This window comes from Felis catus, chromosome C2 (assembly GCF_018350175.1).
Source record: "Felis catus isolate Fca126 chromosome C2, F.catus_Fca126_mat1.0, whole genome shotgun sequence".
In the NCBI taxonomy this organism is placed as follows: Eukaryota; Metazoa; Chordata; class Mammalia; order Carnivora; family Felidae; genus Felis; species Felis catus.
In genome coordinates this window covers 81206183-81229294 of record NC_058376.1, presented here as the reverse complement: position 1 = coordinate 81229294, position 23112 = coordinate 81206183, and the positions used below count along the sequence as shown (strand labels likewise).

Sequence of the window (23112 nt, the reverse complement as noted above, 5' to 3'; positions counted from 1 at the left end):
ACTGGGCCTGGAGTTTGGCACTGCTGGAAGTGAGGGGCGGAAACACTGGGGAGAGACAGGTGTGAGCTTCCCACGTGGTGATCAGCTCGCACCTGTCTTGTGTCCTTGCTATTCATAGACTCTCAAAATGTCACAGCCGGAGGAGACCTCATGGTCCATCTCATTCAACCTTTCTGCAGGACAGACAAAGGAATGGAGGCCTGAGGCTCCCTTGAGCCTTGGATTAGCCTGGGGTCACACAGAGAGGGCAGAACAGCTAGAGCCCAGTTCTTCAGATTCCTAGCTTCCTCTGCTCCTGGCCCTTCCAGTCTAGGCACTGCAGAAATGTCAACTGGTAACTCATAGCCTAGAGGCTTCATTCCGACATCTGACCCAAGCAACATCATGTGGAAAGTTTCAAGTGAGTCCCTTAGGTGCTTCCTCTTTTCTCAGCTTTCCAGGAAAAAACCAACTTTCATTTTAAAAGCTTTTTTTTTTTTTAATTTTAGGTTTCTTTTTTCTTTTTTTTTTTTTTCCTCCTGCAAACTTTAAGTCAATGGGAAGTGAAAGACAGACACTGGTGAATTCTCATTTTTGCCTTTCTTCCCAACCTTATCCTCAGGGCATGGCTTCAGAACGTTAAATCCCTATTTGAATGTGGCCTGATGATGCTGCACATTACTGATCTGCATTATCAGTCCATCAGCATTTATCATGTGTGACACATGTCCAGGGTGGGAAGATGATATGGGAACAAGAGGCACTTAGGATTCAACGACCTGGGTTTGGGTCCCAGATCTCCTGCTTCTTCCTTTGCTGTGAGACTCTGGACGAATCGTTTAACCTTCAAAGCCATGCTTGCTGAACTATACAATGAGGGTAGTAACGCTTGTCCCATTTTCTTCGCAACGTTGCTGTGAAGATCAAATGGGGGACCGTCAACGAAATCCCACTTTAAGCTGTAAAATGGAATGTAATGCTTAAATAATTGTTATCTTACGCTGGAGGAGAAAGATGTATATCAAAAGAAGCAATCTAGGAGCTCATTCTCGTCGTGTCTACATCATTGGAACTGACGGTGTGACCACAGATAACCAGAGAAGAATTCTTGCAGACAGAGACCCATCAATAAGTTTCAATTAATGTAGGACAGACCAAGTGGTGTCAAAAAGAAGTTAGGTAAGGACTGAGAAGAGTCTGAAGGGAGCAACTGAGCAGGAATTTTAAGATTTGAAAGGAAGGGAAGGAAAATGTGTTGGTGAAAAGAGAAGGGGAAGGCACTGGATGAATGTATGACCTCGCTGAGTGTGGGGCAAAGGATGAGAAGGGAGGTCAGGGACACAGGTGGGGCAGTTACTCCAGGGCTTTAAAGGGGAGGGGGCAGAGGTTGGGTGTAATGTGAGGTTAACAGGGAACCGTGATAACTTTTAAGCTGGAGAATAACACGAGGAAGAAAAGAGTTCCAGGGGAATTATTCTACAGCTGTTGTCAGGGCAAGTTGGAGTGGGGGAGACTCTGGCTAAAAGGGTACTACTGCAAGCCAGGTTTAAATTTATAAGTCCCCAGGATATGGAAAGACAAGGATGAAACCAAAAGACATTGTGGATAATTAGCATAACCTGGGTGACAGAAGCTGAAAACGACTCTTAGGCTGGTTTTTACCACCCAGGAGCTCCAGAAGGGGAGGATATCTTTATGTTTTGTGGCAGTTCCTAGACCAAGAATACATCAAGTACCATTTTGTGTTATGGGCTTTGTTACGGGCGCTATGTTTATTCCAGAATTCATGAAAGTGAGGCACAGATGAAGGACTCTCACAGAACTTGTCTGTGGCATGTAATTTAGCCCTAGACAATCATGGTGACTTGGGGCACATGTCCTTGTGCTGCGGGAAGCCTTTTCTCATTCCAGAGCACCAGAGCCCCCTATGGGGAAGAACCCTATCACCGTGGTACTCCCTGAACCAGTGCACTGCCCTGGGAAGCACAGCACATGCCATGGAAGCGGTGATGGATGAGCACCAGGGGAGACTGTACTGGCAGTGGAGATGGCTATGCTTGGGGCAGACAGTGACAGCTGATGCACTGCCTACATTTCCCGCTGATAGAGCCCATTTTTTTTTTTTTTTTTTTTTAGATAATGGAAGACCCTTACTTCTCCTTTTCCTTTCTCTAGCTGAGCAATTTATTTGCTTGTTAGCACCTCCAGGGCAAAGAGGAGGAAGTGAAACTCAGATCCCTCCCATTTGTTTTTTCAGCAGTTTTGACAAAGGTCTTGATGGGGTAGATCATCAACATGGAGATCCTGGCTAACATGAGATTTTGATGTGGCTTGCGGATTCTAGTGCTATATGTAACTGAGAATTCACTGTATGTACATGAACCAAAGGCAAGAAGTAGGAGATCATATTCTCATTTTGGGTTCAAGAGATGTCAGTTTTTATCCCCTTCTCCCCCATTTAGGAGAAGCTAGTGAGTTAACTTGTTCAGAGTCCACTGTAGGTAGTTGGATGTGGTGAAGCTTGCCTTTTCAACCCATGATAGAAAGACAGTATCCCATACCCCTGTAGTTAGAACCCAATTTTCTCTGCTAATTGGGCTGGTCAGGCAATTAACTGAAGTCTTCATGATTTTCTTAAAGACCTTTTATGAGATTTACAACATCTGACAAGCACAAGGAACAGCAGCCCCATTTTCTTAGTTTTCTGGTCTATTAGGGAGAGAACTGATACAGTAGGCACTTGTGTGATAGCTCGAAATTCACAAAACCACTGCAGTATGTAATTTCTCCCTTAAAATGGGGTAAATTTAAAAATGTTACAGTGCCGGGTATTGGCTTTGTTTTGGGGGCCATTTCCCGCAAACCAGCACATTTTTATTACTTCAAGAGAAGCAATAAACTGAGGGACTCCTTCTATCAGGGCAGATGGTTCATATGATGTCCCACAAAATGTCCAATAACGGTAAGTATGGACTCATCCCAAATCATTTGGGAAACACTCCTGCCTAAAGAGAGGCTAGGGGAGATGGGTGGGGGCTTGCACAATCTTTCAGGTCTTAGCTGTTAATGGTTCTCTAAGTTCTTAGGATGCCTGGCTTCACAAGAATGTTTCCTGCCATCAGAGGCTTCCAGATGTAGCTGGAAAAACCTAGGTTTTGCTAGTGGTGGAGGAGAAATCTGGGATTTATTGGTAAGTCAGGAAGTTCAACTAGATTATTATTGACCCCGAGTGGGGTCCCTATGCCGGCAGCATCAGCATCCCCTGGGAACTTGCCAGAAATGCAAACTCTCAGGTATCCAGACTCACTGTATCAGAAACCCAGCAATCTGCATTTTAAACACCTTCTAGGTTATTTGGATGCACACTCAAGTTTGGGAACACCGGACTAGATAACTAGAATCCCTTTCCACCTTGAGATCCTAACTGTGGGGGAATATTCTTAGCTTTAAGGTTCAAATTATGGTGTCTAACTATGATGGTAAAGAATGAGAGGTCATCTTACAGTACTGCAAGCACAAGGCAAGTTTTCTTAATAATACATATTTTATAGACATATATTTATATGCATGAACAAACAAATGCTCATTTTGGAGAATTCAGGAAATATGAAAAATTTAAAAATCACCTAGGGGAAATTGCTGTTAATTTTGGGGTGTATTTTTTTTCAATTTGTTTGTATGCTTGTATGTTTTTAGCAAATTGAAATCAGTTTCTTAATCTGTTTCATTTATCATTATTTTACAAGCATTTCTGAATCATTAAATATTCATTAAATATGGTTTTCAGTGGCTGAAAATTATTCTATTTGATGAATCTCACTCACCTAGTTTTAATGTTTTCCTTAAATGTTGGGCTTCCCCACCCCCCACCCCTGTTTTTTTTGTTTTTGTTTTTTGTTTTTTTTTACTGATAACCTGTATTTTACTTAAAATATATTCCTAAAAGAGTAATTGGGGGAAAAAAGGGTCAAAGGAAATGAACTGGACCAAACGCTTTCCAGTTTATACTCTTATCTTACTCCTTGAGTGTGCTGGCCACACCACATCTCAACAGCAATGAATATTATCTTAAAAACAACAACAACAACAAATTGTGCTCCTTTGACAAGTGAAACATGGCATGGTTTTCTCACTGTTTCAAGGTGAAATTCTTTCCTCCTTTTTTCTTAACTTATGATACTAAATTTTTAAAAACATCTTTTTAACGTTTATTTTTGACAGAGAGAGAGAGAGAGCGTGCGCGCGAGCCAGCATGAGTGGGGGAGGGGCAGAGAGAGACGGAGACACAGAATCTGAAGCAGTCTCCAGGCTCTGAGCAGTCAGCACAGAGATGGACGTGGGGCTCGAACTCACAGACCACGAGATCAAGACCTGAGCCAAAGTCGGACGCTCAACCCACTGAGCCACCCAGGCACCCAACGATACTAAATATTATTTCACAGCTTTGTTAGCCCATGGTATTACTTCTGTGAGCTGTCTGTTCACTATTGCATTGTTAGCATTTCCTCCTGGTTTCTAAGAGCTCTTTAGACACTATGGGAATTCACCTGCTCTCTGAGGTAGCCATTTAAAAAAGATCTTGTCCTTAGCCTTTAACATTTCTACACAAAGAGGCGTCTGGATAGCTTAGTTGGTTGAGCGTCCGACCCTTGATTTCAGCTTGGGTCATGATCCCAGCATCGTGGGATTGAGCCCTGGGTTGGGCTCTGCACTGAGTGTGGAGCCTGCTTCAGATTCTCTCTCTCTCTTCGTCCCTCTCCCTCACTGCATGCTCTCTCTCTCTCTCTCTCAAATAAAAATTAAAAATAATAAAATTTCTACATTGATTCTTGACTTGTAGAATTTTAAATTTGTTAAAGTCTATGCTCACAGTGTCATTATAGTCATTTATGTGCCCCCTAGGTAGTCGTAATTTTTAATTGGAATTTTTCTGTTTTTGTTTTTGGAGTATAGTTTGAGGTGAGAGGTTTCAGTATATAAATAATGACATTTTCCCAAACAGGCAATTTTTTGGATACCGTTATGTTAAACAGTCCATTCCTTTCAAATTAATTTATGATCTTTCTTCTTTTTTAAATAGATTTTATGTGTACTGGGGTTTCTTAGGGCTCTCTTTGGCATTACTGATTTATCTGTCTAATATCATGCCAATTATTGTGGCTCTGTAACTATTTTAATACCTTGTGGGAAGTCCTTCCTTATAGCTCTTTCATAAAACACGTTAGCTATTGCATTGTTTGGTCAAGTTAAAAAAATAATTGCACTGGGATCTTGTTTGGGATCCCTGTTTAGAAACATGGGATGTTTTTAAATTTAAGTATATATTTTTTATATTAAGTCATAGTAGTATTCATCTTTTTTTTTTACAATTCAATTTAATATTTTGTTTTGGTTGTTGCTATTATGATATCTTAATTTTTTTCTACTCTATTCTTGTGATTAGTTATTGCTGGAATATATAAAAGCTATTAACTTTTTGTCTATCTTTCCTTGTGGCTTCATTGAAATAATTTAATCTTTGGGGTTTTCAGTTGATTCTATTATCTTTCTATATTATCTGCATAGTATCATATTCATATTATCACATGAATAATCATATTATATGCAAATAATGACAGTTTTGACTCTTTTCCAAATAGTTACATTTCTTTTCTGTGGCATTTATATTGCATTGACAAAAACTTCCAAACAATATTAGCACACATGTCTTGCCCAGGATTCTCTGATGTCTTACTAAGGGCTAAGTAAACATGTAAATACAATGTTCATTATTAGTTTAAGATAAATATTTTTTATTATTTTGAGGGATTATTTTTCTGATTTTAGCTTTCTAAGGGTTTTTTTTTTTTCTTTAAAAATCGAAATTTGGGGGCACCTGGGTGGCTCTGTCAGTTGGGTGTCTGACTTCAGCTAAGGTCATGATCTTGCAGTCGGTGGGTTTGAGCCCCTGTGAGTTTGAGCCCCGTATCAGCTGTGCTGACAGCTCAGAGCCTGGAGCCTGCTTCAGATTCTGTTGTCTCCCTCTCTTTCTGCCCCTCCCTGACTCATGCTCTGTCTGTCTCTCTCTCAAAATAAACATTAAAAAAAAAAACCCAAATAAAAATTTTTGTTCAGTTTTTGTATCTGTCCTAATTTCATAAAATGGACTGGGTGACTTTGTCTTGTTTATACTATGGAACAGTTTACATGAATATTTATTTCCTAATAGTATGGAAGAACTCACCAGTTAAGACCATGTTTTAAGATCATTTTGGATGTAATTCTTTGAAGACATTTCTCTTTTATTAGTGGTTACCTAGAATTTTCATGAGATGTTCAAGTTTATTAGAATCAAGATGATTATATATTAAATAAGTCATGTCTTATAATTAAAATAAACCATCACATTTATATTTATATTTTATATATTTTTATATTTTAATAACTCTGATCTCTGTTTTTCTCTTTAAAATCAGGCTTTCAAACATTTGGCATGTTTAAAGAACTAGTTCTCAATTTTCCTGCTTTTTAAATATGTCATTTCTACTTTTATCTTTATTATTTTTTTCCTTCTGCTTCTCCTCAGTTTGTGTTACTGTTGTTCTTCTAATATTGTAATTATTCATTACATGTCTTTCCTTTTTAAATGATGGAAGTATATGACACTTTGAATTTACTTCTAAATATAGTTCAGGCTACACTGTACAATTTTTGAATAGAACCTTCTGATTTTTATTATTTTTGAAACAGCCTATAATGGTGGTTTTGGTCTCCTTTTGAATCTATTATTCTTTAGGAGAATTTAAAAAAATCTCTGAGTGATTTGATTTCACTTGTTTACTAATAATTAGTTTGCTTCTATTAACTAATATCTGGTTTTGTTGCCTTGTGGTCAAATAGAATAAGTTTTATGATTTTTCCTTCTGGATTTTACACAGATTTTTTTTCTTTGTGAACTAAATACTCACTGGATCCTGGGGGGGAAAAAATGAGATATTTAATTTGTTTATAGGCTACAGAGTTATTTCATCCAAGAGTTGTGACATTTGTTTATTTTTGCTTCTTGACCTCAAAGGGCAAGCCGAAACAAATATTTTATTTTATTTTATTTTATTTTATTTTATTTTATTTTATTTTATTTTAATTTTTTTTATTATATGAAATTTATTGTCAAATTAGTTTCCATACAACACCCAGTGCTCATCCCAAAAGATGCCCTCTTCCATGCCCATCACCTACCCTCCCCTCCCTCCCACCCCCCATCAACCCTCAGTTTGTTCTCAGTTTTTAAGAGTCTCTTATGCTTTGGCTCTCTCTCCTACTCTAATCTCTTTTTTTTTTCTTTTTTTTCTTCCCCTCCCCCATGGGTTTCTGTTAAGTTTCTCAGGATCCACATAAGAGTGAAAACATATGGTATCTGTCTTTCTCTGTATGGCTTATTTCACTTAGCATAACACTCTCCAGTTCCATCCACATTGCTACAAAGGGTCATATTTCATTCTTTCTCATTGCCACGTAGTACTCCATTGTGTATACAAACCACAATTTCTTTATCCATTCATCAGTTGGTGGCCATTTAGGCTTTTTCCACAATTTGGCTATTGTTGAGAGTGCTGCTAGAAACATTGGGGTACAAGTGCTCCTATGCATCAGTACTCCTGTATCCCTCGAAACAAATATTTTAAAGACTCTCAATACTTGTCTCTCTGTCAACTTCTTATTCATCTATTTTTCTCAGAATATACATTTATACTGTTTTTCACAGTATATATTTTGATTCTGGTATTATACACCTAAACTTTTATGACTATTATATCTCAGAAATGAGTGTACCTTTTATCAAATAAAACGTGACTTTCTTTATTACACTTCATGCTTTTGGCATGTTGGAAGGTTAGTTTTTCTAAAATTAATATACAAGTAATACATTGGTTTGTGAGCATAATTTGTTCTGAAAACATTCTTAGAATCCAAAGCACTCATGTATCAAAGCGAATTTCAAGAACCACTGGCTCAGTTGTGATCATGTGATGTTCGGTGTCATGTACCACTCGTATTGCAAGACATCACTTGTTTATCATGTTAAAATTTATTAGAAATGTTTGCTCGTCTTGCGGAACACTCACGGAACGAGTTACAATCCGAGGTTTTACTGTAATAATATCATTTCCTTACTTTTATTTTCTCTATGCTTGATAAAGGATAAAGTCAGAAGATATATATGTCCTTTTTTTTTGAGAGAGAGAGAGAGAGAGAGAGAGAGAGAGAGAGAGCGAAGGGCAGAGGGAGAAGGAGAGGGGGGAGAGAGAATCTTAAGCAGGCTCCATGCTCAGTGTGGAGTCGGACATGGGGCTCGATCCCATGACCCGGGGATCTTGGCCTGAGCAGAAATCGAGAGTTGGATGCTCAACTGACTGAGCACCCAGGTGTCCCTGGCATCCTTATAATATGAAAAAGAGACACCAGGAGTGTGCACGCACAGAGAAAAAGCCATAGACATATGTCATATGAGGCTGTCTGCAAGTAAGGAAGAAAAGTCACACCAGAAAGCAACCTGGTCTTAGAGAACCAGCTCAAAGAACCTTGGTCTTAGACCTCCAGCTCCAGAGCCATGAGACAATACATTTCTGTCGTCAAAGCTGCCAGTCTGTGGTATTGTGTGACGGCAGCCTGAGCAGACGGATACATCTTTATGTGTGGATGTCCATGGACCATACACCTTAAGATCACTGGGTCACAGTTTTTTTCACATGAGTTGAAATCTCTGAAGGGTGGCATGGAGAGAGGGTGGGGGTGGGGACAGGGGAAGCATCTGGCTATTTCAAAAACAAGTCCTTGCGGTAAGAGAAATGGCAGTCCAGTTTTCAGATATTGCTGAGTTAGGTGGGAGGGGGTTTGATTTCTTCCAGCCTTTTTTTAGAAGACAAGAGGAGTTTGGATAGATTTGTCTCAATTTAGCTCCATCAAAATTATAAGTAGTAGAAATTTCCTCCATCCTTTCTAATTCTAACAAAGTGGCAAGCTATTATTAGTTTTTGCTGTAGTGTGTTTTCATCTTTTTCTTAGTCTTCATAGAAGCCAGAAGACTGAGGTAAGGTTCTGCAGAAAAATTTCTCCTTTTGATACCCTTTTATAGAAGTTTGCCTTCCCTAGAGTCTGTCTCCAGGGGCCAGTTTTATAATCTGTAGAAGTCACATGGAAGAAAGAGTGATGGAAACACATCTACAATTCAGGCCTGGTAGGAATCTCATGCAACCCTTTCTCTAGTAGAAGAAAACTAGATGTTTTGAGGGCTCAGAATAGCAGGTTTTTGAGATGTCTGAATACTCCACAAGTGAGGAGCTTAGAAACACTGCTTTTGTCTCTTGAGGTTGGAGCATTCGTAATAGTACTGAAGGTGATAGTAATGTAATATCCCAGTGAACGCCTTGGCCCTGAACACCAGGATGGTGGTTTCCCTTCACCATAGAGTTTTTAGCGGGGCTTTTAGCTAGGAAAGAAGGGCACACGGTCCCTGTGGGGCCATTATTATTGTGAGTGAGAACTCGCTGTCTCCGCTTGCAGTGGGGTTTCCAGGTAGGTGCACCTGTAGTGAAGCGTGTGCCCTGTAGGAATCTTCTCCCAGGGCCTCCAGTGGTCACAGCGGCTGGGCAGAAGTTCCAGCACAAGGGTGCAGATTTCGCTTCTACACAAGGAAGCCCTTTGTAACAATTTCGCTTCTTCATCAACAAAGCAGGTCTCCTTTTGGGGTGGCAAGGCAAGTTCTCTGCCATGGCAATGACACAAGAGGAGACGCTCAAGGATACAGTAGATGACGTCTTAGAATTCACCAACTACAAGTGTGAGCTCTCTGAAGACACCAACAGTGTCTCGTTCTGTTTTGGAACTGCTTTGGGTGTTCAATAAAGGCTTAGCAGGTACCTGAATGGGTGGATGAATAAAGTGGAAGACAGGCTATACTATCCCAAAGCCCCTGCAACTCTGAGAGTGAGCGATTTCATACTGTCGGTACCCAAAAGGGGCCCAGGATAACACTTCTCCCCCTTAGTTCAATGATTGGCAGAACTCACTGTGCAAGGTGGCTGCATCCAGGGCTCTCCATCCACTTGCATTGGCAGCAACTTGTTTGTCCTGGAAAACCGAGAACCGAGAGAACACAGTGAGCTTTGCCTCTTCTGGGGGTGAAGAATTAGGGTGGTCCCCACAAAGGCAACAGATGTGGGAAGACCTTATCTGCCCACCTAGGAGTGGTTCGCTAAGACTCTGTTGGAGGGCTGGTTAAAAACAGATTGCTGAGCCCACTTCAGGAATTCCGACTAGGCACGTCTGGGGTCAGGCTCAGGGGCCTGCATTTTAATAAGCATCGTGGGCGATTCTGTTGCTTTGGTGTTCAGACTCCAGTTTGAGAAACACTGTCGTGGGTGAGCAGTGAAGTCCACGGAAGTCTGGGAAACAGTGGCCAACAAGTATGGCAGCACCACTGCTGAGCAGACCCTCCGTCAACAACCAGCCGGAGGGCCTGCAGATTGTGCCAGAAACTCCACAGTGAAGCGAAATGGGAAAGGGCCTGGTTTCTATGTTGAGTGAGAAGTTGCGTCATGTCAATGAGGTAACGTCTCCAACCTATACAAGGTACAGCTCAGGTCTGAGTGTTCTTGCCTTGCCCCTGCTCTTAACCATCCTCTCTTGTATGTCTTGAACAGCAGCACACTCTGTGCTGGCTCGGACTATTAATGTGGCTTAGCTGGGAAATGGGGTCATCAGGAATACTGTCCCCACGGGTAGGATGGAAGGAGAGAAGACAGTGTTGCTTTCTTGTGCGGGGCAAAGCTTCTCTGGCATATGGATTCTTAACAGGGGAGAGATGAGGTCTTTTGACTTCCTTCTGTAGAAGAGTTGTAAGTTCGTACTACATCACCTCGAGGAGAAAAGGCAAGTCCTTTCGGAAGCCTCTGGTCTGGGCGAGCAGGCAACAGTTGCCACCCACTGGCCAGGAAGCTCTCACCTGGGTTTGGCATCGGCCCTGTTTTTGAAGTTACAAAATGAGGGATATAGGCTATGTTTTGATGTAGACGATTCTCTCACTGATCCTGAGAATATTTAATAGTAAAAAAAAAAAGAAACCTAATAATAAAACAAATCACGAGAGGAGGGAGTGGCATTTTGGTTCTTGGGGCTGAGGAAGGTGTCTGGGAAATGCCCAGGAGGATGGGGATCCTGGCTCACCCCATCTGTTCCATCTAGAAATAGGCCTATTGAATATGAAGAAAAGATCCTCCCTCTTAGACATGGCGTTTTTGATCCCTCTGGGACTAAGATGTTACATTCTCTGTGGCCTACGTCAGTTATGTCTTAGATGTGCTAACAGACTAGACCTACTCAGTGCTGGAGTCATGGACGGTGGACAGGGAAGGAAGTATGGGGATTCGTGTGGAAAACAGGGCCCCAGCACAGCAATAGCCCAGAGAAAAACCAAACAAAGCTTTGGAGAATAATAGAAAAGACAAAGAAGACACAGGGAGGGAATGAAGAAAAGAGTTTAGAGCTAAGGATGTCAGGGAACCAGCTCTCGGGGTCTTTTCTGAAGGATGCAGAAGCAGCGTTTGCCTAAAAGTGTGCTGAGGGTACTTGCCCAAGAGGTTTTGGGACAAAAGGGGTCTGTGGTCCAATAACTTTGGGAAGCCTGCATACTGTGGCCTTTCCAGGAGATCCCTAAGGCACACTAAAGGATTTGAACTGGAAAAACTGGATGGGAAAAGGAAGGGAATAAAGACTTCTGAAATAATCAGGTGGGGAAGAATCTGACGAATTTTATTGATTAAACAGAAGTAACTGAAACCGAGGATCCCCTCCCTCTCTTAGACTCCATTTCTTCCAGGAGCCGGCAGTGACTGACCTGTGGGGTCCATACCCCACAGAAGCATCACTCTCTTAGGCAGTTAGGACAGATTTGCTGATGTTGATGGTTTGGCTCCACAAAGGTATACAGGAAATAGTATTCCTAATTAAAAAAAATTGTTTTTAACGTTTATTTATTTTTGAGACAGAGAGAGACAGAGCATGAACGGGGGAGGGGCAGAGAGAGGGAGACACAGAATCTGAAACAGGCTCCAGGCTCTGAGCTGTCAGCACAGAGCCCGACGTGGGGCTCGAACTCATGGACCGTGAGATCATGACCTGAGCCGAAGTCGGCCGCTTAACCGACTGAGCCACCCAGGCGCCCCAGGAAATAGTATTTCTAAGGCCACTATCCAAGAAAGGGCAAGCAGAGAACCTGGTTTTTGTCACAGTGTGCCCTCTGCCATATATCTAGCATCTTAATTAGTGAAGATAAGACAGGCAAGGAGTTGGACCTCTGGTTCTCTGGGCCTCATAACCCTCTATTCTTTATAGACATTCTTTATAAATGTTATCGAGCTTCTGTCCGTCACTCTCCCCGCACTGAAACCCAAAGATGGCTTCCTCATCGTTGTAAGAATACGGAGGGAGGTGGGAAGACTCGGAGGCTGCTGGGTAATGAGGAAGCGTACCTGATGGTGACAGAGGAGCACTGGGCCAGCCTCCTGCCCGCACTCTTCAGGCCAGTGTAGATCTGCCCCATCTCCATGGCTCCCTCTAGCCCCACCACTTCGAGGAGCTGGTCACTGAGGTCTGCAGAGTGAGAAAAGCAGAAGCAGGGCATACATATCTCTCTGTTCCTCAGGATGGTTGTGGTCAGAATGTCTGCACCTTAGATGACCAACTCACATCTGCCAATAACCCTTCCTCTCCCACCAAATAGCATTTTCGTACTCATTCTGAACAGGGAATTTCCCCAAAGGTCAATAAATGTACCATTTCATGAGCAGAAACCCAGTTCTAGTGAAAAAAGGTTTGGATTCGGGACATTAATATGCATCCGATGAAGAAGCTGGCATTTCAAGAAGCCTCTTCAAATGGAGGGTAATATAAATGATGAACCAGCTATTGCTGAAATGATTTTCAACCCCCCAGTGCAGCTAAAGACACACTGGTTTGGGATTAGGATAGGAAGGAATGTTGATGAAAGTCCTTATCCATAACTGGTTCAAGTTTCTTTTCTCTGAATGTCTGAATAACATCATGGCCCTACTGATGATGACTGAGGATTAATTAACCTCAGATTTGGCCTGTGGTAAGCCAGTGGTGAGCCAACCTTCTTGGACATCCTTGGGGGAAATCAGTGACCTCCTTCAGGACACCAGGTGCCTAAGCTATGCCAAGGAAAAGAATATTTCACCTAAACCAAATTATTCTGAGTCCATGGTAGAAAAAGTGGGACAGAAAATATGTGTCTCAGGCTCAGAGTCACATAGGATTGATGGCCTCCCACAGTGGCAGTTACTTCTGATCCAGCACCTGGAAGAGGTCTTTTTCAGGGTTCCTGAGGTTTGGGCAGTGCCTGCCCGATTTCTTGTGAAAGCAATGGCAGGATCAAGGCTTGACGTTGGGAACAAGCCTCACTTTTACAACACAATTTTTATGTATTTAAAACAGAAGCAAAATAAAAAGGCAGATTCTTTAAAACCTTCCATTCTTTTCCCTACCGGGGCGAAGGTACTTTTCTCATAGATTGTAGCTAATTACCAATATCCTACTGATATCCACAAACTAGAAAGTCAGCACTTTTATTTATTTCATAGATGGCTTTTGTCTAAGGTCCCTGCCGGTATTGTGTAATAGTGTTTGTTAAGATTGCCAAAGAGATGTTTAGGTTTGTCTATACTTTTTTGTTTAGGAGGTATTGTTTAAAAACATTCCCTTGATGGACGTTTTGCTAATGAAGACAGTTCAGCAAACCACTGAGCTGACCACAAATGTGTCAACACTGTTACAGTCTAACCTACTGATTATCACCGATGGACATTAGCTGCCAACAGATACACAGACGGTTCATCTTTCTGTCACAGGCACGTAAGCTTTCCCCTCTACTTCAGTCCATACTCCCATTCTCCTTCTCTGCTATCCCTTTTTTTCTTATCTGTGGAGATACTGTCTCCTTAAACTCTCCATCTCATGTGGGCTTGGAACAAGAAGCCAGGAAAGGGCAGTGTTTGTTTAGGAGAAAGCTGCAGGCTCTCTTAAGGAGTTTGGATCCAATAAACAACAAGTATCTAAACCTCTAGCCACGTAATTAGTTCCCTTCTTACCAAAGAGCATTAAATAACCATTGGATAGTCTTAGCTTACTGTGTCATTTTAACACAGTGTCTGCAAAATCAGCATGGGCTATGAATGTGAGAGGGGGAGGAGGAGGAGGAGGAGGAGGAGGAGGAGGAGGAGGAGGAGGAGGAGGAGGGAAGACAGAAACCAAGGAGTGTGTCTAGGGGTGAGGAGGGTGGGGAATTATACTGGGGTAGGAGAAAAAAGCAGCAGAACTTTTCAGAGGTTTGTCTAGTGGCAGAAAGACAGATGTCTTGTAAAATGTTGCTCTTTGTACCAGACTTTGGTATCTGACAGTGCTGTTATAGTTCAATGTTTTCCCTCCTTGAAACATTCCCTGGTAACAAAATGTTCTAAGAAGCAGGGGACTTAATAGACTCAAGTGTTTCAGCTTTTACAATGTCTTGGTCTTTTAACAAATTTTCCTGTTGAATGGCTTTAAGTTGTTATCACTTCCCACACATTACCTTGCAGCTATCACTTCCCACACATTACCTTGCTTCCTGGCTCTAGAAGAGAAGTAATGAAGGCTGATCTCATCCACATGGTGGGTGGGTGGGGGGGCGGGCAGAGGCTTACACACACGTGGGACTAAGGAGATAAATGCAGGGTAAGGGGCTAGGATCTCGGTATACACTTTGCCATTCTGATTTTGAATTTGTACTCTGAATCTTCCCTGGCATAAAGAGGCTAGGATGACTCCTGTCTACTACTGAAGAAAGCCTTGATTGCTTTTCTATTTCTCTGCCATTGCCTGGCTGATCTTTCTTTAAACTTCCTACAATGCCTACTAGGACGTTCTGAGATAAAGAAATCTATTTAACGTTGTTTCCCAAACTTATGGGACCATGAGGCTCTTCTTTTGTGTGATATCTATAAACAGTCTCTGGTAGTTTTCTTTGGAATACACTTTGGGATATTTTGGCATCGCTTAATTCCTTTTACTTCCTTTAGCACAGAGATACTTATGCACAAATTAAATTTGGAGTTAAAATGAAACAGAATAGAGTGTAAGTCAACATCTAAGCACATAGAACAATTAATGTTCAGAACTTAGAATCCAGGATCAGGACATCTGGTATACCAGGTGTTTGTTTTACCTGATACCCATGATTCTGAGTGTGGTTTTGGCAATTCATATCATCTTCACATTGTCTTTACACTCTTAACTCATTAGTATTTAAGATGAAATGTCCATGCACCTTAGTAAAACAGGAATTCATTCATTCACTCACTCACTCACTCATAAGCTACTGAGTAGCAGCTGAATGCCAGACAAACACCAGGAATACAAAATGTTCTACTCCTAAAGGACTCTTGGCCAAGAGGGAGAAAATGTGTTAGGTGTAGAAAATGTTGTAATTGAACTATAGGGACAGGGAGGCCCGAGTAACCTATTCTGACTGGGCTAAGTGTGGGAGGAAGGTGTCACAGACATTTAAGGCACGTCTTGAAGGATGAATGCCAGGCAATTTGCTGGGTTGAGAAGGAGAAGGAGCAAAGATATTCCAGGGACAGAGGAACACATGTAGGGTTGGACAGTCACAGAATGCAGAAAGAAATTAATTTAGCAATAAATCCATTTGGCAATTTCACTGAAAAGTATAAAAAAATATTTCTACCTAAGGAGAATTACTATCTATCTATCTATCTATCTATCTATCTATCTATCTATCTAGATGACAGAACTGTAAACAGAGGGTCACTGGTCTGGGCACAAGTTTGTTGCAGCCACAGAGCTGGGCTTTTCAGCTTCGCTCTTGGTAACAAAGCCTTGTCATACACTCTCTGAGAAGGAAAAAAAAAAAGATGGAGAATGGGAAAATGGAAAAAGGAGAATGTGGAAGCAAAGGAGGCACAGCAAGGACAACAACAGCACCTCCAATCTGGCCCACTAGACTCAGCCTCCAGTATGTGATTTTATAAACGCAGATCTGCTCATGTCATCCCCATACCAAAAATCCTTCAGTGGCACCAATCATAACACCAAGTGCTGGCAAGAGAAGATGAAATGTGCATTCTTTCGCACCTATAATGAAAGTGTAAATTGGCAAAAGCTTTTCAGAAAGAAATTTGACAATAAGAGTCTACAATTTTCATACTGTTGATTCATTAAATTCTTTTTTGGTATTGATCACAAGAAATCATTGACAGAATCCAAGTTCATACAAATATGAACATTGTGGCATCATTTATAACAGTGAAATCTCACCCTTTACTATTTCCATCTGTATGAGACTAGTTAAATAAAGTCTATGGTATCCATGACAATAGACTTATGCCACCATTAAGATATTTAAAACATCTCAAAAACATTAAATACGCATATAATGTTAAGTGTGAAGGTGACATATAAACGTATTTATGCACAGCATGCTTTCAGTTATGTAAGAATGTGCATAGGAGAAAAGGACAAATGCCCCTAAAATCTTAACAGTGGTGAGTTCTGGATAATTAGATTAAAGGTCATTGTTATTTTCTACTTGATGCTTTTCTACATTTTTCATATCTTCTCTAAGTGTGTATTAATGTTATAATTTAAAAGTCATTAAAAAAAGTATCAGCTGACTGCTCTTCCTACTTGCAAATGTGATGTAAACTCCGTGGCTTCATGCCCCAGGCCTATCCCCTTCTGGCAAGAGGCTGCCTCTGCAGTTTTATTTCCTGACCCTGTGGGCTAGTACCTGCTCCAGACATACACAACATGTAGTTCTCCAGGTAAATCCCCCTGTTCCCCTCCTTTGTGCCTCTACACATGTCGTACCCCTGCCTGAAATGCCCTCTTCCACTCCTACTTGTTCATCGAAACTCAGCTCAAGTGTCATCAACTTCAAGAAGCCTCCCTTCCCTCCCATGCCTGAAGTTTGGTTTAGATCCTTCTCCTCAAACTTTCCCAGCTAGTCGTGGTCAAAGAAAGAACAAGGAGGTGGATGTATTGGCAGTGGGTAAGAGATGGTTGTAATACTGACTGTAGCATCGGGTCTAGTCTGAACAGGACTAGAGACAAAGGACTGGAGGAAAAGGGAGAAGTGGGGTGAGAGGCACGAGGAGTTCTAGGAGCAGGTGTTCTGAGACAGCGGGAGACGGAGGGATGGAAAGAAGTGCTCTGAGCCATGCTAGTAGATGACAAGTCTCTCCTGTGGCCCCAGCTGGGCAGCTGAAGAAGATGGGCATTAGGGTCAAGGCGAAGTGAGGCTAGGTCAATGGTTCCCATACTTTGTCGCATGTTAACATTGCCTGGAGAGTTTTTATCAACAATGATGGCCTGATTGCATCTATTCCAGTTCAATCAGAATGTGTGGGCCTGGGAGGCAGGCATCAATGTTTGTTTTTAAAGATTCCCAGGTGATTCCAAAAGGCAGCACAGTTTGGGAACCACCGGGCTAGGTTGTTGGGTGGTTCTCAAAGTGTGGTCTTGTAGCAGCAGCAGCATCCGCGTCAACCAGGAACTTGTCAGAAACACAAATCCTCAGGCCCCACCCCAGACCTACTGAATCAGAAACTCCGGGGATTAGGCCCAGTGGTCTGTGTTCTAACAAGCCCTCTGGAAGATTCTGAGGCACGCTCAAGACTGAGAACCTGAGCCTTAGGCAATAAAAGTGCCCAAAATATATGCAAGAATTAGAGTGAAAAAGGATATCAACAAGTTACTTCCTGACTACTTTCATCTAGAGCTTTTTTCACTTGAAAATTAGGAGTTAGGAACAATAATAGTGATCTCAAGTGTGGTTATGAGATTAAACGGCAGAGTTGAACGTTAAAGTGCTGGGCCCTTTAGAGTGGGCACTAAAATCTATTAGTTTCACTTTCCTTTTCTGCCAGATTCAGCCTAACGACTCCCAATCGTCTGTTTATCTACCCTCTTAGAGCTGTGTACAAGTGTCCCCAAACCCTCACATTCAGGCTAAAACATTTAAAAACCCTTCAATGGTCCTCTAGTTTCACACCTCCACACAGAGACCTCAAATCCAGGTGAACTTCAGATTAAGTGGGCGACCCACTCAGTCTGTTTTTCCCTCCAATCTCTTCCCTCACTCTACTCCTTTCCCTACTTCTTTGATCTCAACAGCCCCATTTTGCTTTTCTTTCCTTAGTCGTGCCCACTTTTGGGAGGAGGGGCTGGAGCTCAACACTGACAGGTAAAGCTGGCAGAGCATTCAGAACAAAGGGGCACATCTGATCTGTCCACTCCCTTCTTCAGATGCATCAATGGCTCTGGAAGCCCAAGGAACGGTGTCTTGGCTCCTTAGTCAGGTGTGCAAGGTCATTTACTGGCTGGCCCTGTGTCATACACAGGTGTCTCTCTGCTTGGAGAATTCCTATTTGCCCTCTGGGGAAGTGCCAGGCACCATGCTTCTTCCTTCTCCTAAGCTCAGACAGTGGATCTCACCCAATGACAACTGTTTCTGAACATATTACTCTCCCAACTCCACTGAGAGTTGAAAGCCAGGATGTTTTCCTGTTTTGTTTATCTCTGTAACCCTAGCAACTAGCCCAGCCCTTGGCATATAGAAGGTTCCCAATTAAATGTTTGTTGAATAGACTGAATGAGATACATGCTTTAGTGCCAAAGACCTTGACAGTTTGACCTGAAAGAAGAAAAAGATAGTGATTAATAATAATAGTAACTACCTGTCTAGACTGAACTGGGTAACAGGCTTTCCATGAATTAATTTATTTCATCTGCATATATCAGGTAATGCTGACCCAGTCGGGTTTTTGCCTCTCTCTCTCTTTCTCTCTCTCTCTTTTAAATATTTTGAGAGAGGAGAGAGAGAAAGAACGAGTTGGGGAGGGACAGAGGGAGAGAGAATCCTGAGCAGGTTCCATGCATGCCCGGCGCAAAGCCTGACTCGGGGCTCAATCTGACTGTGAGATCATGACCTGAGCTGAAATCAAGAGTAGGATGCTTAATTGACGGAGTCACCCAGGAGGCCTTCCCCTCTCTTTCTTAATGCATAATTTTTATGATCATTCTCCTCTTGGCTGCTGGCTCACATTAATGAAAGTTCAGTCGTTTAAAATTCAAGGGAAGCTCAGGATATATATACATGTGTGGCATGATTCAGACTTCTAGCTTGCTGTGCCCTAGGGAAGCATGGGAGATCCTCAGCCTAATGGGATGCCTTGCTACCCTCAACCCCACTCCTACCTTGTTTTCCCTTCAGTCAGTACTCCAGGGTTCGGGTCTGAGAGCTGCAATGGGGAGCCCAGGGAGCCAAGCAACCCCCAGTGGATGTGCTGAAATCCTACATGACGGTACCTGGAGAGTTTCTGAACCATCCTGTCATATGGGCAAGGAAGCCTGCCCCACATCCTGGGGTACCTGTATAATCTAATAAAGCCTGTGGGTGCCGTCCCTTTACCTGGGTTATAGTAGCACAGGTGAACTAGGATGTTAGGTATCATTTCTTTGGGCTGGATTCCTATCCACTTGGTGGGGTAACACTGGTTAGCTAATGCCCATCTGAAGCTCTTCCTGGCAGGGCTCTGTGTCTGACTAATTAGAAATGCAAAAAGGAGTTTGTCACTACTTAATAAATGGCTTCTGATAGACAACTAAGGAGTCCCAGGGTTCAAGGGAAATGGTGAGAAACACTACAGGGTCTTGAGTTTGGGGCTAACAGCTTCAGCTTAATCTCTGTGTCCACATAGGGCAGGTTATTTGTCTTTTCTGAGTCTGTTTGCTAAGCCTGCCATAACACAAGCCCATCGGGCTGGGTGGCTTAAAACAACACACATTTATTTTCTCACAGTTGTGTTGGCTGGACAGCTACGATCTAGGTGCTGGCAGGGTGGGTTTCCCCTGGGGCCTCTCTTCTAAGCACGCGCATCCCCGGTATGTCTGTCTGTGTGTCTAGACCTCCTCTTCTTTCAAGGACACCAGTCAGATTAGGTTAGGGCTGCCCTAACTGCCTCAGTCCATCTTAGTCACCTCTTTAAAGGTCCTGTCTCTGAATGCAGTCACCTTCTGAGGTAGAGGATTAGGGTTTCAACATAGGAATCCGGGGGGAGGCAAAATTCCCCCCAGGTCCCTGCCCATAACAGACACAATAATAAAACCTACTTCATGAGGTATTTTGCGGACAGAAGAGGTACAGGATGTGAAGGAGCTCTGCAAACAGCAGGAAGAAATGTCCCTCCTCACTCTGTTAGGGAGAAGTTGACATGCAGTGGAGGGGGGGGCGGGGGTGTGGGACTTTCTTACTCTCTTCAGAAGGAGAGGACACAAGTGGGGCTCTGCCTTGTGGTGGGGCCAGGTTCAGTCCCCACAGTCCAGACAGGTGAGTGGTAGCTGGTAGGCCTCTCTCAAACTTGGCCTGCCAAGGCGTGTCACGTGTCACCTTGGGCTCCTCTCCTGCCTCCAAATTTCCATGGGGGAAATGGGCCACGTGCCCTTGGTGGTTCAGGTACCCAGAGCCTTAAAAGCTAAGCACTGAGCAGATTGCCTCAGCTTCCCACTGGGTCTGGTCTGTGCAGATGAAGGACTGCTCCTGGCGAAAGAGCTTCAAAGCCAACTTAGAAGCCTGGCAACCTGAAAATAGCCCGGGGGCGGGGAGGTGGAGAGCCCCACAAGACTGTTTCTTGATTTTGGGGAAGGGAGGGGCTCTGGGGTTTCCTTGGGCACCAAAGGGTGGGTAAGGAAAGAGGCTTTAAGTGACTTATAGGATCTTCACCTGGACACATTCCCACCTGGCCTCTCAAAGCACCAGGCCCTTAGGGATCCCAACCATACCTGACCTGAAGAATAATCTAGGACCATGCTTTTCCTCACGATCCTAGCTCGGACATGGGGTAGAGGCAGAAGGACCTTTTTCAGAAAAATAAGCAGGCAGGAGGGCTCATTCCCTGGCATTCTGTAAACCCAACATGAAGAATGTGCTCCTGAGACTAGCTGTGGGGCAGAGACCTACATCGAATACTACTGCTGGGCACCCACAAGTGTCATTACCTCAGGAGAAGTCACTTAGCTTTTCTGAGTCTGTCTTTTATCTGGAAAATGTAGATACAGTAACCCACTGGCAGGGTTGTGGTGAGGTGTAGAAGTGACGCAATCAGAGGCCCTGCACAGAGAGCACACAGAAAGCCCTTGAGAAACAGCGGCTGTTACGGGGATTTTATGTTTCCTTAGAAAGGGGCGACCTCAGAATATCCTGTCTTTGCTACATGGTGAGTGGCCTTCTGTGGATGGTAATTGACATGACCCAGAGAAGGTATTGCAGGAGGCAAAAGAAAGAGGGAGAGGAAGATATGGAAGGTGGGTAAGAGGTGCGTAAGAGAGGAGAAGGTAGGGGGAGAATGAAGTGCTGAGGAGGAGAAAAGCAGATGTACCGTGAAGGCCAGAGGTACTGTGACCTTGAACTTTTAGGATGACTGTCCTTCCGGGCAAATGAAGCATCTCTATTACCACTCTTTGACTCTAAAGCAGGAGATTCAGCATTTTATTTGCAAATGAGTTCCTTTAGTTCCTTTTCTTCACCTGCATGTGTGTGTGTGTGTGTGTGTGTGTGTGTGTGTGAGTGAGAGAGAGAGAGAGAGAGAGAGAGAGAGAGAGAGAGAGAGAGAGAGAAAGGAGAGAGGGAGAGAGAGAGAGAGATGGAGGGAGGGGGAGAAAGAAAGAGAGAGAGAGAGAAAGAGAAAGATACAACCTCATAGTGATCCACTATTCCTGGCCTGAGCAAGGAAGAGTAGGGTTGGGATCTGGAGATACTTCAGGCATAGTGTTGATACCCCTGCTAGTGAAGCACCTCCTTTGAGGGGAGTGTCCTTTGTGTCCTGCTGTTGTCATACTGGCTTGCAGGTTTCTTCTACTCCCAGGGGTCTGTTTAAAGCCCAATAAAAGTGTCCAGAGAGTGTTGAGTGGTCTTTGCCTCTGGAAAATCCAGATGGAAGCAGATTGGAAGGAGAAGCAGCCTAGAGCCTCTGCTTTCTAAAGAGGAGAGGCTGTAGGCTCGGAGGGAAAGGGAATGTGTTGATCTAGCAGGCAGGCGCTGGGATTTCTGTCTCTGCTCTGGCTGTCTAGTTGTGTGGCCCTGGGCAAGTCACTTTCCTCCTCAGGGCCTCTATTTTCCCTGATTTGGCATAGGGGCATTCGACCCTTCAAGTCTGTTGGAGCTGTTCCAACAAAAGTAGAGTCTGGATTTCCTGACTGTCTGGGTCAAGAACAGATTGGCAGCAATCTTTACCACTGTGCAGAAGTCAGAACATTCTGTGCAACCCTACACTGAGGCGAGAGAAAGAGTAAGCGCGGGCTCACAATGGCCATTGCTGTTGGTTCCTGAAAGCCTGCTGTGTGGTGGGGTGGGGAGGGAAGAGTGGGGCCTCCATTCTGTGTGGCTTTCTCTTTCTGGGTTAGGCAGGGCTCTGAAGAAAGCTCTGTATTTTCTGGAAGGGGGGGCATCTAATCCTCTCTATGCATAAGGGTCAGGTGCTTCAGAAGGGGAGAGGCAGTGTGCTGGAGAATTCCTCAGGAAGAAATGATCTCCTAGAAATGGCTCTGAAGCGAGCCTCTGACATCATCATGCCTCTAAGAAAAACCAAGAGTGAGAAGGTCTTTTAAGGTCTGGGAGGCAGTGGAGGTACAGGGAATCTTGACCTGGTGGTCCCAATGAAGTCATGAAGAAAATGACCATTACTGAGCACAGACTCTAGGCCAGGCAGGCCTAGAGCTTTACAAAGGTTATGCTTTTAACCCTCACGGCAACTCTGTTAGATAGCAACTATTATCTCGACATAAAAAACTCCTGAGGCTCAGTGGGGTTGAGAAGCTTGCCTAACGTCACAAAGCTGGCGTGTGGTACAGCTGGAATTCAAACCAAGGCTTGTTTGACTCCAAAAATAAGCTCTGAATAAAGAACTCAAGGCAGAGACAAAATACCTTAGAGTGACAGGGTGTCTGAGGGCAGGGAAGTGAGCATGGAGGGGGTGAGCCTCTTCTTGGCTCCTCTCAGGGAAGACTTCTTGGCTGCACAAT

The 23112-nt window shown here is 43.3% G+C and overlaps 1 protein-coding gene across 13 annotated transcripts in view; it reads right to left on the bottom strand.

Moving 5' to 3' along the window:
• DGKG (diacylglycerol kinase gamma) overlaps window positions 1-23112 on the bottom strand; it is a 217099-nt gene that overhangs the window by 13644 nt on the left and 180343 nt on the right. For all 13 annotated transcript variants that reach the window (XM_023260324.2, XR_002745328.2, XR_006585184.1 and 10 more), the window contains 2 exons: window positions 12489-12609; window positions 10029-10089 (listed from right to left, as the gene is read on the bottom strand). In XM_023260324.2, the coding sequence (XP_023116092.1) occupies window positions 10029-10089; window positions 12489-12609 (182 nt within the window). The remainder of the gene's footprint in view (window positions 1-10028; window positions 10090-12488; window positions 12610-23112) is intronic.